This window comes from Coregonus lavaretus, assembly GCF_964263955.1.
Source record: "Coregonus lavaretus genome assembly, chromosome: 25".
Lineage (NCBI taxonomy): Eukaryota > Metazoa > Chordata > Actinopteri > Salmoniformes > Salmonidae > Coregonus > Coregonus lavaretus.
In genome coordinates this window covers 16,205,949-16,223,546 of record NC_140012.1, presented here as the reverse complement: position 1 = coordinate 16,223,546, position 17,598 = coordinate 16,205,949, and the positions used below count along the sequence as shown (strand labels likewise).

General features: G+C 41.0%; 2 protein-coding genes across 2 annotated transcripts; one reads left to right on the top strand and one right to left on the bottom strand.

Annotated features, from left to right (window-relative positions):
- Positions 1-3,581: 3,581 nt before the first annotated feature.
- On the bottom strand, positions 3,582-13,151 carry LOC311100728 (pantothenate kinase 3-like). Its single transcript, XM_084141689.1, has 7 exons — positions 12,588-13,151; positions 9,629-9,981; positions 9,051-9,310; positions 8,352-8,528; positions 8,113-8,236; positions 5,717-5,842; positions 3,582-5,525 (listed from the first exon to the last, which is right to left on the bottom strand). The coding sequence occupies exons 1-7, from the start codon at positions 12,883-12,885 to the stop codon at positions 5,466-5,468; spliced, it is 1,398 nt and encodes a 465-aa protein (XP_083997815.1). The 5' UTR covers positions 12,886-13,151; the 3' UTR covers positions 3,582-5,465.
- A 2,307-nt stretch (positions 13,152-15,458) lies between these two features.
- On the top strand, positions 15,459-17,220 carry LOC311100539 (5-hydroxytryptamine receptor 7-like; the record flags this gene model as incomplete). The annotated part of the gene is made up of 2 exons (XM_084141450.1): positions 15,459-15,940; positions 16,449-17,220. The coding sequence occupies 2 exons, from the start codon at positions 15,459-15,461 to the stop codon at positions 17,218-17,220; spliced, it is 1,254 nt and encodes a 417-aa protein (XP_083997576.1).
- Positions 17,221-17,598: the final 378 nt, after the last annotated feature.

Genomic DNA, 17,598 nt, shown 5'->3' with positions numbered 1-17,598 from the left:
CTTTTTTCCCTCACTGTAACTATACTAAACATAACATATGTGACTAGTTTCAGGAAACTAGGCGTATATTGCGCATCACTACTTCACAGGAGAGGCATTTGAAAGTAAACCTTTTTTTTTTTATCAATCATGCGTTTTTTTGGTGAAAAGCCTTCTGGGAGTGAACTTTCATGTGCCTTAATAACAAACATGTATGCCATCTGTAAATACGAACAAGCATATTTGGGGGCGGGCCCGGCCCCCTATGGCCCGCCCATAGCGACGGGTGTGGCTACTGCACTCTAAAAATGTGGGGTTCAACAAGGGTTCTTCTAAGATCCTCAAAGTTCTTCAAAGAACCTTAGGGTTCTTGGCACTGAAAATTGCCCCCAAAAGGTTCTTCCAAGAACCACATAGGAGGTTGGGTTCATCGAGGAATGTCCTTAGTTGGTGGTGCTTCTAGCAGGAACCTAACTCCCCAACTGAAACATTTGGATTTGAAAGGACAGCAGGTGCAAGCACTTAAATGAAACCTTTAAAGATCTCCTCAATTTAAGGTAAGGTTTGTCCCTTGTATGATCTAAATTGATATTATTTTATGATGATACCATCTATCTTTTCATATTTGTGCAAATCTTTCTAAAACAGAAAATTGACAAAATTCAATGGATATCAATCAACAAAGAGGTAAGAATATGTAGGCTATAAGAATATGTTGAAAGCTAGCTGTATTGGGCACAGATGACTGAACTGCTCAGTTTTGTGTCTGTGTCCGCAGGTATATGTTATGCAGATCACATGTACCATCCTCCTCCCTTACCTCTTCAATGAAAATTCCATTGGCCTCTACATTATGGACAAGGTATGTGTATGAAAACCATTATCAAAACAGTTCACATTTACTACAAAAACCAAGGTATGAATACTGGCCTGTGCATAAAAAATAAAAAAACGGTATAATTACTATTTATTTTTTTATTCACAGACTTCACCCTCCCTACACCTCTGATGAATATAACAGGATACCTGTTTGATTACCATGCACTGCAAAATCATTCTGGCTATGGATACAGAGAACATCAATACATTAACATCAACACGCCAGAGGATATACCCATTGGACTTGGGGCTCTGCTGGGAGTTTACCTCATATTTAGATTTTTTTATTCTGCTTTGCCACTAAAATCATAATAAACACTGACAACTAAAATATTGTGTTATTGTTATTCATAGTATTATTATTATTATGAATAATAAGTATTATAATAATATGAGGGAGGGGTAGTTAAAAGATTCTTCAAGGATCTATTAAAAGGGGTTCTTTGAAGAACTTATAGGGGTTCCCTCACAGTTTCAATTTGAAGAACCCCTGAAGGATACTCCAGGAACCATTTATGTTTAGAGTGTGTAGCTCACAATCTACCTGTTGGAGACCCGTGCGCTATATGTAGCAATCTACCTGTTGGAGACCCGTGCGCTATATGTAGCAATCTACCTGTTGGAGACCCGTGCGCTATATGTAGCAATCTACCTGTTGGAGACCCGTGCGCTATATGTAGCAATCTACCTGTTGGAGACCCGTGCGCTATATGTAGCAATCTACCTGTTGGAGACCCGTGCGCTATATGTAGCAATCTACCTGTTGGAGACCCGTGCGCTATATGTAGCAATCTACCTGTTGGAGACCCGTGCGCTATATGTAGCAATCTACCGTGTGTAGTGAAAGGATACACACATTTTTCTGCCTTATTTAAATATAAATATTTAAAAGGATTACATTTGATTTTTTATGAAAAACAAGGATGTCTTGATTGCGTAGGTCTTCACACCCCAGAGTTCATTTGTGGTGGAAGCACCTTCAGCAGCAATTAAAGCTGTGAATCATTTTGTCAAAATTGCTCAAGCTCAGTCAATTTTGTTGGGAATCATTGATGGACAGCAATATTCAAATCTTGTCTCTGATTTTCAAGCAGATTTAAGTCAGCACTGAGACTGGAACACTCAAGAACCTTCAACACCTCTTGGAAAGCCATTCTAGTGTGTCTTTGGCCTTAGAATTTTTGTAATTGTCCGGCTGAAAAATAAAACTCTAACCCAGGGTTAGGTCTTCAGAAGACTGAAGCAGATTTTCCTCTATGTTTTTCCCTGGACTTTGCTCCTTTTATATTTATTTTGATCCTGACAAACTCCCCAGTCCCTGTCTGTGACAAGCATACCCATAACAAGATGCTGCCACCATAGATATCCCATTAAATGAAATGTTCTACTTCCTAATTCTATGGCTGCCACCACAATGTTTGAAAATACAGAGGGTTTCACTCTAATGTGATTTGACCCATACCTGAAATGTTTATTTAGGCAAAAAAAGTTAATTTATTTGCAATGTTGTCTTTTAGTATTGGATGATTTGGAATCTATATATTTTTAAACACAGGCTTCCTTCTTTTCACTTTGTCATACAGGCCATTAATGTTGAGTGAATGCAGTGTTGTTGATCCATGCAGTTCTCTCAGCTCCGCCAATAAATTATGTCAGCTTTAAAATAATCTTAAACCTCATAGTGATATCCCTAAGCAGTTTACATTCTCTCCCGCTGCTCAGTTAGGATGGCCAGATATTTGCAGTGTCTGGGTGATATGATACACCATCCATAGATTAATTACCATACTTGACCATACTGAAAGGGACATTCAGTGTCTTGGAATTATTTCTTAACCTCCCCTGATCTATCACTGCCTAAACATGTATCCCAGTCATTCTCATGAATCTCATTGGTGGCTCTGAGGTTAAATCATTTTTTTAAATTCACTATCCAACTGAAGGACCTTACACAGACAGGGGGAGTTATTCTTGAATCATGAGAAGCACTACGTTACGTATCTTAAACGTATTTTTGATGTGCCACAGCAAGGGTAGTGAGGACCTTTGCAATCAAGACTAATACATAAAAAAATTAAAAAATCATTTCAGAACATTAAAAAAACACTGAAAATGTGGAGTAGGTTGTGTAGATCAGTGGGAGGAAATCCCAATGTAACCCCTTTTTAGATTGAAATTTAAGGCAGCAAAATGTGAAAACTGTGCAGGTGTGTGTAGACTAACTAGGCACTGTGTACAAAATATTAAGAAGACCTTAAGAATTAAGAATACGCATGTTTTTTTGTTTGTATTATCTTTTACCAGATCGAATGTGTTATATTCTCCTACATTAATTTCACATTTCCACAAACTTCAAAGTGTTTCCTTTCAAATGGTATCAAGAATATGCATATCCTTGCTTCAGGTCCTGAGCTACAGGCAGTTAGATTTTGGTATGTCATTTTAGGCGAAAACTGGAAAAAAGGTTATAATCCTTAAGAGGTTAACCTGTCTCCTCCCCTTCATCTACACTGATTTAAGTAGATTTAACAAGTGACATCAATAAGGGCTCATAGCTTTCACCTGGATTCACCTGGTCAGTCTATGGCATGGAAAAAGCAGTTGTTCTTAATGTTTTGTACCAAGTCTTCACTAGGCAAGTCTTATAGACACACACAACAGGACAAGGCAGTACATCAGAAAGTGAATGCAACAAACTCAACATATCATCAGGTTAGACAAAACACAGCTCAGATAAGTTTTAATGATGACATTGAAGCAAGGCTGAATCTATAGCAAGACCCAGCTCCGTAATCCAGTTGAATCAGGTTCAGAGTTACATATTTTATTCGCCATGACATGTCCTATTCAGTAGTTCAATTCATAAAGCACATTTGAAAATCTGTCAATGTATAGCTGAAAACTCCCCCAGGTTAAATTGGGATAAAAAATAAACGTATGATGTTAGCGAAGTCAGTGTGGGGATGAGTCCAAGATGGCACCTTATATTCCTTACATAGTGCACTACCTTTGACCAAAATCATGGGCCCTGGTCAAAATAGTGCACTATATAGGGGAAAGCGTGATCTGTTCCAAAGTATTGCACTAAAGGGAATAGTGTGCCATTTCAGACGCAGCATTGGTGTATGGTTTGGTTGAGGAGATTGGTCGTGGGACCCTCTGAAGAGGGCAGGAAGGCAGAAGGGTTATGCAGCTCACAGCGGTTCACAGGCCAGCATGCAGTTTCACTTGAAACCAAATTCCATCATGAAATGTCATGAAATTTAACCAAGAAATACAGTAGGAGAGTCAAATCTCCTTTCGACTAGAGTACTCAATACAGTACATCCAAAACAAATATTAAATTACTATCATGAAGCACATACTGATTATTACAGGTAGGAAGGCAGGCAGAAATGGTCCCCATCTTTGATGACAATGAAAACATAACTGTAGTAAGTAAAACTCTTAAAGTCTCTTCACATAGAGGTTTGGAATCTAATGACTCACAATGGACACTTTACGTAGCACTGCTTAGTGAGTCAGTGATTTGGCTTTGCTGAGGAACATCTACTTAATAATAATAATAATTATTATTATTATTATTATTAGGTGGGTGTTTATATTTGTCCTATTTCACACATGTATTAATACGCGTGTGTGAATTGAAAATGTGTTTTTTGCATATCCCAAGTCCCCCAGAGAGTGGAGTCACGGACAGGGTCTATTTTGTGAGGTTTCTAAGGATAATTTAGTACCGAAGGCTTGGTTCCAAAGTTAACTGTTTCAGTAAAACAGCAATGGAATTATAAGGCATGGGACAGGAAAGGCTAGACATAATACTGGATTCAAGTGAATACAGAGGGAGGATTTTGGGTACTGGTCATTCTACTGCTACTGATAAAATAGATCCATTATGTAAAATGTTCTAAGGTATTGCAGCATATCATTACGCAAAATCAACCTGCAACATTTTCAGCCAAATTTAGCTATTGCTTAATGCTCCATATTCCACAAATTGTCAAAACCATAGATGACGGGTTGACAGAATGGGTTGATAAGAGTAACGATTCACGTGTACAGTAGGATAATACATTTGATTATATCGCAAATCATATCACAGAACATTGGGCTAGGATGATTGATTAGAAAAAAGTGCAAAAGCTAGTTGTAAGCTAATGCTATAAGTTAAAGATCAATGTATCTACTTACATCTTGTAAGTACTTCATAATACAAAATAAACAAATTAGAACAAATAAGGAACCAATAAGTTATTTTTTGGGGGGTCTCAGATCACAAATAAGTAAACAAAAGCAAAAACACGCACAGGATCGGGGATCAGTAGTATTTGGCTTAATCACACATTCAATATACAGTTAGGGTTTTTATAAACAATAAGTACCAAGGTTTTCTTTCCAGTGGCAAATAAAATACCAACCTCATCTCCTCCAGCCTGCATTCATAATATTAAAAATCAATTTTCTAAAACATCAGCAGACGAGGAGGGTAATTAGTAGAACCTCTTAAAACAGTTAAATTATTCAAATGAATTTCGTCCAGTCAGTAGCTTTTCCGAAACTGTAGAGCAGCACTGTCAGAGTTAGGGTTTCGTCTGCATCTGTCTCTCTCAAAGGTCATCCGTTATCCTCAGTAGCTCCAGGAAGGCACCGACGGCCCCGAAATAACCCTGAAAAACACAGAGGGGGCTCGGGTTTTATCTGACCAGGTTATCATCAGCAACCTTGATATTCCTACTCGGCGCCCAATTGTAACCTACCCAAATAATGCAGATGATCTGTTGTTTACCCTTTTTATTGTACAATTAGACTAAAACAACAAGTGTGCGGAGCATAGAAACGTTCCTCATATAACACATACCTCATGCTCTAAGAAGAGAGCTTTTAATTGTCCTTTGGACCAAAAGTCCATGGCATACGCAAGCAGCTTCGTTGACACTGTATTGATTCTCAGGAAATTCCCAACAAACACCACTCTTTCAATTTTCTGAAAGACAACATTGAACCATTGGTAAACCAGAAATTCTTAGAGCTTGCAAGAATGACTGTTTCACAAAGCAAGACAGAATTAGATATTTTAAAAGTAAGATATATTTTTAAAAAAAGATTTGTTTAAAGACCTTAGGCCGGCTCCCGCAGACTAATAGCATAGATAAGGGGTGTCAAACTCATTCCATGGAGGACCTAGTGTCTGTTGCTTTAGTTTTTCCTTTCAATTAAGACCTAGGCAACAAGGTGAGGGGAGTTCCTTACTAATCAGTAACCTTAATTCATCAATCAAGTACAAGGGAGGAGCGAAAACCCGCAGACACTCGACCCTCCGTGGAATGAGTTTGACACGTGGCATAGATGGATGTCTGGCTGCCATCTAGGGGAGAGAACCTGACATTACAGCAGTGGGAGGAGCTGTCTCACGCTTCAGTGACTCAGCAGCAAGGGAGAAAAAGATTGTGCAATAGACAAGCAATGAACAGCTCAACTCCTGTGAATGACATAGTTGCGGGGCTAACAGAGTAACAAGACCACTCATTCTAAGTAAAAAAAAGCGGGCCATTTTGCAGGGACGTTTTAAGACTTCACCCAATTCATACACTGTACTCTACATGCATTGGTAGCTAGAAAGCTGAATCAAATGTACATTTGTGTACCTCGTGCTCAAAACATTAAAATGGGGTTACTCAAGGGGAAGATAATTTGCCCACTTGATATTTGTATAGAAAGCATCCTGTTGTTGTTCTATGTGCTTTGATAGCCCTGTACAATGCTGCTTGATCTCCATGCCACAAGGCAACACTGTAAAGAAGCTGAAAGCACACAGAGTCCATTCCCATCATCCATCATATTGGCTACTGAATCCACTTCACTCCTTTGTTTTATGGTGAAAGAAAATAACTTTGAGAAGGTTTACCCTTATGTTACAGTCACAACACAGTGTGGTATATGCTCACTGTTAGAATCAGTGTTAAATTTGGCAGCTATTTTAGATTTAGTTTTAGTCTTAGCTTTAGTCTTAAAATACCTTTTAGTCTTAGTCACATTTTAGTCATTTCATCCTTCGTTAGTTTTAGTTATTATCAGTCGACTAAAACTAGACTATTAAATAATAAATATTTAGCCTCCCTCTAACTTCCATCATGTCCCATTCAGATAGGCTTGTCCAACTAGGCCTACTATCCCCATGTATACCTTAGCTGGCTACATTGATATTGTGGCAGATTGTAACCAATGCCAGCCATAATTAACCATGTAGGCTATAAAGCCTTGGATACAGCTTAATCAATTTAGAGCTCTAATTTTCTCGCCATCATAATCGTCAAGGGGGGTAAATAACAGTGGTTTCCTTGAAAATAGGAGAATTTGAACTTTCCAAAAATGCTAGCAGTATTACCTTACTCCTAATATCCAACAAATAGCATTTGTTTTTCCCATAGGGTAAAAGCAACCGCAACTCGCACACCGCAGCGTGAGAGCGGCAGCACAGATTAATGAATAACTGCGCACATGGGAAAATAGAGCTTCTGATGTGATCAAACCAAAAATAGCCTACATGAAAGTACGAGAGAGAGTAAACATTATTGTTTCTAGTTGAGGTTAGTTACATGTCAAGTGTCCTGGCTTAGCATCAGTTCAAAAGACGAGTGACTGTGGGAACTGTGTGGGAAAGCCGGGCAGATCAGCTCAATCAGACCGTGCAACTGAAAGATGTTAATTCTGCCATTTTTTTCTTTTATTTTACCTTTATTTAACTAGGCAAGTCAGTTAAGAAAAAAATCTTATTTACAATGACGGCCTACACCGGCCAAACCCGGACGACCCTGGGCCAATTGTGTGCCGCCCTATGGGACTCCCAATCACGGCTGGTTGTGATACAGCCTGGAATCAAACCAGGGGGTCTGTAGTGACGCCTCAAGCACTGAGATGCAGTGCCTTAGACCGCTGCGCCACTCGGGAGCCCAATGAGAGGATAGCATGAAATACTCTGCGTGCATGTATGCTTCATGTCAAATTAAATGTTAATTAGTCTCATGTGGAATTCTCATCTCATCACATTTCCGTAGACTAAAATGAAAAGCAATTTGTAATATTTATCTGGGTTTTTTCAGGGCATCTCATTATCGTCATAGTTTTAGTCAGGAAAAATAGGTTGTCGACCAGTATTTTTAGTCAGAGTTATTGTTGACGAAATTAACACAGGTTAGAATGTCTCATCAAAGTAAGACTTCCACTGAAACAGAAGTAAATACATCTACTTTGTACCTCATTCACCGCACACATACGAGCAATAGAACCAATGTTGTTGGTGATGGTGACGAGAGTGGCTCGGGCTAGGTCCTCCTTACTGATGCTGTCACGCTTCTCCTTGCTCATCATATGACCAAAACTGCAATTAATTATTCACTGGGTTAGTTTCCATAATACTCAGTATTCAAAGCATACTGTTACTGGAAGTCTTGAGGTTACAACATGTGTCATGTATCAGCTAACTTAGACCTCACCTAGATGCAACTGCAGACCCCTGGAGACCGAAGCGTTCATAGTCTCCTCCGTAGATGTCCTTCACCAGTTTGTCCACGTTGCTGCTGTCCCCCTTCGCTGCCATTTCCAGGGCCTCCTCGAACGTCTCGCAGCCAGTCAGCAAGCAGCACAGGCCTAGGAAAGTACCACCTCCCAAACTGTGGAGGACAGGCAATTATGTGACCTACTACTCTATGGGTTGTACCACTGTTTAGCTTGCAGGAAACAACCCACTGGGCACAGACATAATTTCAACGTCTAGTTTTGGTTTACATTTGATCGAGTTGTCAACTAACGTGAATTCAACAAAAAATGTCACCATGTCATTGGATTTAGGTTATACGTTTGGTGAAAAAAATACGAAATTCCCTTACGTTGATGACTTTTTTCTTTTATCACATTGTATTTTTTGTTTGTTGAAATTATGTGGAAACAACATTGATAAAACCTGTTTTTGCCCAGTGAGAAAGTTGTATTTGACTAAGAAGTTATTAATTAGTTACCATGATAACTATTATCTAGTCTCAAAACAAGACTACATCGAATACAGATGGATGCGAGCAATGACAGAACTGTGTTGCCAATGACAGATCAAATAAATACAGCTATCATGACGTGGAGTGACACAGGATTATCTCTGTTTGCCTACACTAAAACAGCAACAGATTACATTTATTTACCTGGTGCCTGTGACCCGTTTGTAGTTGTCCTTCGAATAGACTGCCAGGATGCTGACCCCTGAGCCAATGTTTACCAACAACATGGGGAAGGGGTTGTCAAGGCAACACGTTCTCTTGACACAGTTCTCACTCTCGGGGTCAGAGGGGTTCTCGAAAAAGTAGCACTCTGGATGGCCATTGAACCCCACTGAGTCCACATAGAGAAGCCCCTGGATAAGACAGTCCAGTTCATCTAGCTTCTGTAGCTCTAGGTTGGCGATCTGGGAGATGGAAAACAGAATATCTATAAGACAATAGGAGAGAAAGAGAAACTGGAGTGGTTTTGATATGCAATGGTAACTCCTCCAAGAGCATGAACTGTCTATAACACACCTAGACCAGGCAAGCCTGAACCATCCACATCTACTCCCATCTAATCACATGAGAAACCATGTTGCCTGTAATGATCATGCCACAATATATTTAACTGACTAATGACATGTAATAACATGCAATACGACATTAATTCACATCGTTTGTCACTTTCAGTCATTCTCCCTGGCTGACAACACCCAATCGTTCTAGCAACCACCACGCACTGTCCTAAAGTCCTCCTCAAACTTGTAGGCCCCTCCGCCGGTGGCGCAGAGTGTGGTGTGCAGGCTGGAGAAGTTCTTGTCTCTGCCCATCTGGATGAAGCCCAGCATGTCCTGGGTGGGGAAGCGGATGAAGTGCAGGTTGCCCTTCCGGCCGCACATGGTCAGGTTCTTCAGCTCTAGGTGGACATCGCGGATGCCCGTGTCGCTGTAGGCCACATTGGAGGTCAGGTAGCGACGGATACTCTTCAGGCTCTCCACCTCCTCCTGCTCCTCCTCTGCCGTGATGTCCTTGGGCTCAAAGTAGACCAGCTTCACCAGGGTGCCGCCGATGTCCATCCCAAACCAGGGGAAGGCTGGAACAGAAAACAAAAGGTGTTTTGAGAGATGAGTTAGAGGTTTCAGGAAGAGCTTGGTCACCGTTGCCCGTAGAAAAGCACTGTTAAGCTCTTTTGAAATTGTGCTAAATTCTCTTTGGAGAAATGGATACACAAGCTCTCAAAACAGAGGACTCTAGTGTTCTGTCTATGTCACAACTAAGCTATTGCTCTATATAAGCCTACCAATTAACTGTGCTAACTGAAACTTACTCAAACCTATGTTGCATTTTCTAACTTGATTTCACTGAAGACAAAAGCATTATGGCATATTATGCACACATCATGTCTTCATATTAGTAGATCATTGTGACATTTTTCTCTCTTTTCTGGAGAGAGGGAAGAAGGGAGAGGAAGAGGGTTGTCTTAAATTCACAACAGTGTGTTTGTTCTGCAACAAAAGATGAGGGCTTTGTTGCCATGGAAATACCAGCATGGAGAAAAGATTGCCTGGATATCCTGCCTAACTCTCAATGAACTCTTGAGTGTACAGTACAATGAATATGTAGTCAATACATCGGCAGGCAAACTGGTTCCTTCCTCCTGGCTTTTGAATTAACGGCACTTCATTTGACAGTGGGGTGTATAGTCCCTAATGGCTCATTCCACAAACCAGCCTGGTTACATTCAACTCTGTGTGAAGCTACAGAAAAGCAGTAACCAAAAGACATGCTTGAGTTGCTTACAATAGTCAAATTTGAGATGTAATTGTTGATTTGGTTCTGGCTTGCAATGATACCCAGATTACAACACCATTACACCTCTGATATATGGTTAATCCAAGATATCAGAGGTGTACTGGTGGTGTAATCTGGGTTGGACAATCAATTTATCATAGAGGAACTTGACATAACATTAATATATTGATCTCAGCAAATGTGTGAGTGTCTACTCTGGAATCTTCACTGACTTAATCACCTGCTTTCAATATCTTCAGTCAGTGGTGCTACAGACAAATCCTGCTTTGCAATGATTTCACAGTAATTTTACAGAGGACTGAATGTTTGATTTTCCGCCACTCATTCTCAAGTAATGGCTGAGCTATATTGCTTTTCCTATCATTTCAATGTAGCGCTTATGTTTCTGTTAATACCACACTTCCACTCCTTCTCAGGTGATGTCCGAGCCCATCCTCAGTAGACTAAGCGAGGAGTGTGGTAGGAAAACAAACAAACAGACAGCCCAAACAGAGGCCTGACATGTCAATCGAGGAGCAGCCAGCAGGTCCATACATGCTCAGGACTGGTGGTCTAATGGCTGCTGAAGTGTAGTAAGAACCTGTGCTGTAACCTGGAAGCCAGGGGACTATGACTGGCAGCATTTATAGGTGAAAGGTTTGTTTATTCCCCCACCACAAGGCCCAGAGAGCAAATTTCAAATGGCTGGGTTGCATGCATACAAGACAGATAAAGACCGCTTCTTACTACACCAGCCAAATAGTTCCAGATGCCAAAGTGTAGAGCAATGCAGTATTCAAGAAATTAGTCAAATTGCTGTTTGTTTGCTTAGATTTGATTCTGCCGAGGTAGCAGGAGATTTAAATAAACGAATAAATTAAAGTAAGCAAATAAGTATATTTCAGCCATTTAAAATACAGTAGAGTAGAAACTCGTACCTGGCTTTTTAACAACAAACTTAATTGTGATCCTCAGGTCAAGGTGCTTATGGTCAAATACTCTTCACTCCAAGACTTATAAGTAGTATCACTCAGTCCTATTGAATTGTGGCATGATGTCATCACAGCAATAAGGCAGACTACACTTCCCTGACATAGTGACATTAATTTGTTTTACAGTGTTATATTGGAGACAGAGAAAGATCTGTTCTGTTCATGGGGCTGGCTACTCTGTCAGTTTCTTCAGCCAACCTCCTTAGGCAAGTACTGACGGCTGATTGGTCGAAATTACCTGGCTCTCATATCAGCAGCGATTTCAGCACACCTCATGACTTTGGAACGACCAATGAAAAAATGGCTCGACAGACAACATCAAAGATCTCACAATAACAAAGGGGAGGAGAGAAATAGAGGCTACATCTCTATTACCAGGAGGGTTACATTCGTGTAAAAGAACAATTAGAATTGCATAGTATGATTAAAACATGTATAAACAATACAGAATATGGTGCTTGATTCTTATTGGTTGCAAAATTGTGCATTTCTCATAGACATTAATACCTTATGGAATGTAGTAGGATACAGGAATATAAAGTATTTCTCCACATAGGCGTACAGGCCCATTATTCATTACAGAAGCAGTATCAATGGGAGAATTGGGCGGATAGCCTTCCTTATTGATATTCTTGGAAAAGCCTCGCAACAAAGCGATATTCTATTCTGCAGCAGAAAGTCAAACTGGTTCATTGTGTCATGCAAATAGCCTAGAGATGGCACCATAGAAAATCTAGGCGACTTTAATTCCTGAGAGGATGCTTAGAAATTGTGTAGGGCAGATTTCACCGAATGTGTAGTTTCAATGTCATATAATTTGCATAATGCACACAAGTAGCCGATTTTAGACAGCCGACATGATTGACAGCATCGAAACTGAAACAGTGTGGGCCTATCAATATTGTATCCTACTTACGCGGTCGGTTCTTTTTGCCAGAATCCATTCTTCTCCTGAGTCTGCACCGCTTTGGAGGCGACCCATTATTATAGACATCCTCGTGAAGATGGTGGACATTTTCAATTCCATTATGGCTACAACCACCACCACTACTACTATTACTACTACACCCTCCACTACCACTGCTACTGGTTCCGTTAAAACCTAAAGTATTGCAGCTCCCGTTTTCAGTTTGTGTAGGATTGAATCCATTTATCAAACCATTCTCTTGGCAAGCGCCTGTTCTTTTCTGATCCGATGCCTTGCCATTATCCATTTTTTTTTTGCGCAGGGAAAGCACTAGCGGGCAGTCTCAGAAAGGCGAAATGAGTCCGCTTTCCTCGGCGATGATTCTTCAAAAGAATGTCAAGCTATTTGGTAAAGATCTATTACGACGACAAAAAATAATGATGTTGGGTCGAAGTAGATAATGGAACAACTGCTAGGACGTTTGGCTGAAGTCACTGCCTTTATACAATCTATGGGTCACTGTCGGTCATCTTGCTTCATCATGCTCCTCTTGCGGCAGCTTCCGAGTTAAAACAGCCGGCAGCCTACGTCATTGTATGCAGGCTGTTTCTTACAGCCCCCCAATTTCCCCTGGGGGTAAATTATTACATTGCTTTATCGTGCTCCTCTTGCGACAGCTTCCGAGTTAAAACAGCCGTAAGCCTATGTCATTGTACAGGCTGTTTCGTCAGCCTGGTCTTGGAGCATTTTGTATTATTCTGTACATAAATCCGAGACACTACATTTCGTATGATATGTTACATTTGGTATAGTTACATAATTTTAGGGTGGATGGGGTGGCCATATAACACCAACGTCTAGCAACCCAAAGGTTGAGAGTTCAAATCTAACTTTAGCATTTTACCTAATTAGCAACTTTTCAACTAGTACTACTTTTTAGCTACTTTGCAAACTACTTAGCATGTTAGCTAACTCTTCCCCTAACCCTAACCTTAACCCTTCACCTAACCTTAACCTTAACCCTTTTAGCTAACACTAACCCCACCCTTTAACCTAACTCTTAAACTTCACATTAACCCTAACCCCTAGCCTAGCTAACGTTAGCCACCTAGCTAGAATTTGTAACATATCATATGTTATGCACATTTGTAAAATATCATACATTTTGCAAATTTGTAATGTATTATAAGTTTCGCAAATTCGTAAGATATTGTACGATTTGCAAATTCATAACATATAATAAGAATTGTAATTCATATCGTACGAAATAGGTGATGGACATCCACAAATTAATGCATACCATATGAAACGTAACATATCATACAAAATGGAGTGTCTCGGATTTATGTACAGAATAATACGAAATGCTCTGAGACCAGGTTGGTTTCGTACATCCCACCCAATTTCCCCTGGGGAGAAATTATTACATTTCTAAACGACTCTTATTGCTATCTCCCTTGCCCAAATCAGTTACTGTTATATTGTTACACACGGTCTCTGACATTGCTCGTTCTGATCTTTCTTAATTTTTCGGGATTATGTGTGTATTGCTTTTTTAAATTATTATTGCTAGGTATTAGGCGTACTGCACTGTTGGAGCTAGAAACGCAAGCATTTCGCTGCACCTGCGATAACATCTGCAAATTTGTGTACCCAGCCAATACAATTTGATTTGATGAACTGACTAGGCTAAATGAACAGCGTATTACTGTGTAATTATTCTTGTAGTGTAGCCTATCAATAATTGGGCTAATTATTTTACATTGTTACACATTAGGTCTACTTAGGAACAATGTAACAAGCCTCATTACACCTACATTACACCTACAAGTAGGCCTAATAAGAATCCAGTATTGCTAGAACAAAATGTGTGTCCAGTATATTTTTCAAAAATATAAATAGAAAAAATAGCTAGCCTACATTTGATTAGGCCTACATTTATAGATTTAGCCTACCCAAGTTGTCCCTTGCCATTCAAATAGATTAATCCTAAATAGGCTAGGCCCTATATTAGTCTATGTGAAAAAATGTGGATATTGTTACATATATCTAGAATAAAGCCACAGGATGGCGCCAAAGGATATGTTTCAAAGTGCATCAATCCTGCTTCTGTACTCTCTCTCTCTCTCTCTCTCTCTCTCTCTCTCTCTCTCTCTCTCTCTCTCTCTCTCTCTCTCTCTCTCTCTCTCTCTCTCTCTCTCTCTCTCTCTCTCTCTCTCTCTCTCTCTCTCTCTCTCTCTCTCTCTCTCTCTCTCTCTCTCTCTCTCTCTCTCTCTCTCTCTCTCTCTCTCTCTCTCTCTCTCTCTCTCTCTCTCTCTCTCTCTCACTCTCACTCTCACTCTCACACACAAACACACACACACAAGCTATAAATGGTAAATTAATGCTAAAAATGTGTTGCTCCGTTATAAAACACAAATAAAGCATGAAGTTCTGTGCTAGACCTATGAATATACTTTATTTTGACAGAATAATGTCCAACCAGGCTATGCTACATCTGTGCGGGTTCTTCTGACGTCATCCCGGTATATTCCCCTCTCACCAATACAACATTTTCTCTCAGTGAGTTATTTGCTGCGGTAGCCACTCGCGTGATGGTCACCAATGAATCGCATTACATTTTACAATGTATTACAAACCAAGCTTGTTAACCGGAGTCTGTTAATCCTATTAATCTACTCTATCCCATTTACCTGCTACCTTGGCGCCGGTGGATGGATAACTGGACTACCGGGACTGGTAATTTGGGGAAGTTGTGGAAAAGACAAAGGTATCAATTTAGTTGGGAGGAAATTATTATTGTGATTTGATGGATACCCAATGCATTATTAATAACGGATTAATGGGCATTAGAAGAATGCTTCGAATGAAATTAATCTTATGAGATCATCTTTGACCAAAGACCTGATGAAGGAATTTGCCAGGACCAGCATGACTACAGCGGGGATGGATCTGCGTCTTCTGAGAGCGCACCAAACAACCATCGCAATTTTGCCAACTCTGAGCCCCACGGAAAATGACACCAGTTGCGGGGAGCAGATTCTTATCCACGGGAATGTGGAGAAGGTGCTTATCGGAGGAGTTCTCACTGTGCTCACTTTGTTCACTATTTGCGGGAACTTACTTGTGGTGATATCCGTGTGCTTTGTGAAGAAGCTGAAGCAGCCCTCCAATTATCTAATTGTCTCCCTAGCCGTGGCGGACCTGTCCATAGCAGTGGCGGTGATGCCCTTTGTCAGCATCACGGACCTCATCGGGGGGCAGTGGATCTTCGGACAGGTGTTCTGCAACATTTTCATTGCCATGGACGTGATGTGTTGCACTGCTTCGATCATGACCCTGTGTGTAATAAGCATAGACAGGTGAGTCAAGATGCAGTCCCTAATGATAAACCAACAAATCTTTAAATTATTGCAAATGTTCTTGTTTTTTCCCAAAACCATTATCTATGCAGGTTAGTCTAATTTATAAAAAAATATATGTCAACAGCAATTAACACCAAAGTACAGACTTGCTTAAATTGTTTTATTATACCATTGATGAATAATTAAGAATGTATTATCATATCTATACCCAACCCTATCAACCCTATACCAGGGGTGGCCAACCCTCCTCCTCGAGAGTTACTGTGCAGGTTTTTACTCTAATCCTGCTCTAACACACCTGCTTCTAATGAGCTGCTCATCAGGATCTTGATTAGCAGAATCAGGTGCATTAGAGCAGGGCTGTAGCAAAAGCCTGCACAGCAGCTCTCCAGGAAGACAGTTGGACACCCCTTGATCTATACGATCCTGTGGGTGCTTTATGTCAATCACATTACTTCCATCAGCGACTTCACAATATTTTAAACTAATCTCTTTGCTGTCACAGGTACCTAGGCATAACTAAACCCTTGACCTACCCTGTACGACAGAGTGGGAGATGCATGGGCAAAATAGTTATCTCCGTGTGGCTGCTGTCTGCTTCCATCACCCTTCCCCCATTGTTTGGCTGGGCCCAGAACGTCAACGATGACAAGGTGTGTCTCATCACCCAAAACGTGGGCTACACCATCTACTCCACCGCTGTTGCGTTCTACATCCCCATGTCGGTAATGTTGATTATGTACTACCGCATCTACCGAGCGGCCAAGGTGAGTGCCGCCAAGCACACCATCCAAGGCTTCCCCAAGGCGGAGGACGAGCGTAACAGTGTTGACAGCGTGGCTCCGGCCCTGAAGCTCCAGAAGGAGGTGGAGGAGTGCGCCCGTTTCTCTCATCTACTGAAGAACGACAGGAAAAACATCTCCATCTTCAAGCGGGAGCAGAAGGCGGCTGCCACGCTGGGCATCGTGGTGGGGGCCTTCTCTGTCTGCTGGCTGCCATTCTTCCTGCTGTCCACGGCCAGGCCCTTCATCTGTGGGGTAGAGTGTAGCTGCGTTCCCCTCTGGGTGGAGAGGTTTCTCCTCTGGCTGGGCTACGCCAACTCCCTCATAAACCCATTCATCTACGCCTTCTTCAACAGGGACCTGAGGACCACCTACCGTAACATCTTGCTCTGCAGGTACAGGAACATTAACCGCAAACTCTCCGCCGCCAGCATGCACGAGGCCCTCAAACTGGCTGAGAGACCAGATCTGGAGATCCAGAACAGTGTTTCTTAAACTTCTCTAACACTGTTACACAGGGACTGGCAACCTATGGTTTAGATCAGGGGTGTCAAACGTACGGCCGCGGTCTGTGGGTGGTTTGAGTAAAAAAATTTCCTCAATGTAATGATAATGGACCTACATTTTTACAGTCTCTTCACTCAGTCCATCTTGTTAACAATCATCAAAACGAAAGCTAAACAGTCAGGGAGCATCAAAATTACAAAAACAAGGGGCAAAATGGGGCAAAATGAGTTTGACACCCCTGGTTTAGATGAAACCTTGGGCTTGACATATGACTAAATTGGAGCAGATAACAATCTATGGTCCACAGGTCCACAGACCGGGGGTTGACAAACACTACTCTAGACTGAGGAATCCTATTCAGTTCAT

Excerpts from the sequence above, each read along its gene's own strand:
- LOC311100728 (XM_084141689.1), bottom strand. The coding sequence starts at position 12,885 with ATGGATAATGGCAAGGCATCGGATCAGAAAAGAACAGGCGCTTGCCAA. Across the intron at positions 8,237-8,351 it reads GGGTCTGCAGTTGCATCTAG|TTTTGGTCATATGATGAGCA; the intron begins GTGAGGTCTAAG and ends AATTAATTGCAG. Across the intron at positions 5,526-5,716 it reads CTCTCTTCTTAGAGCATGAG|GGTTATTTCGGGGCCGTCGG; the intron begins GTATGTGTTATA and ends TGTGTTTTTCAG.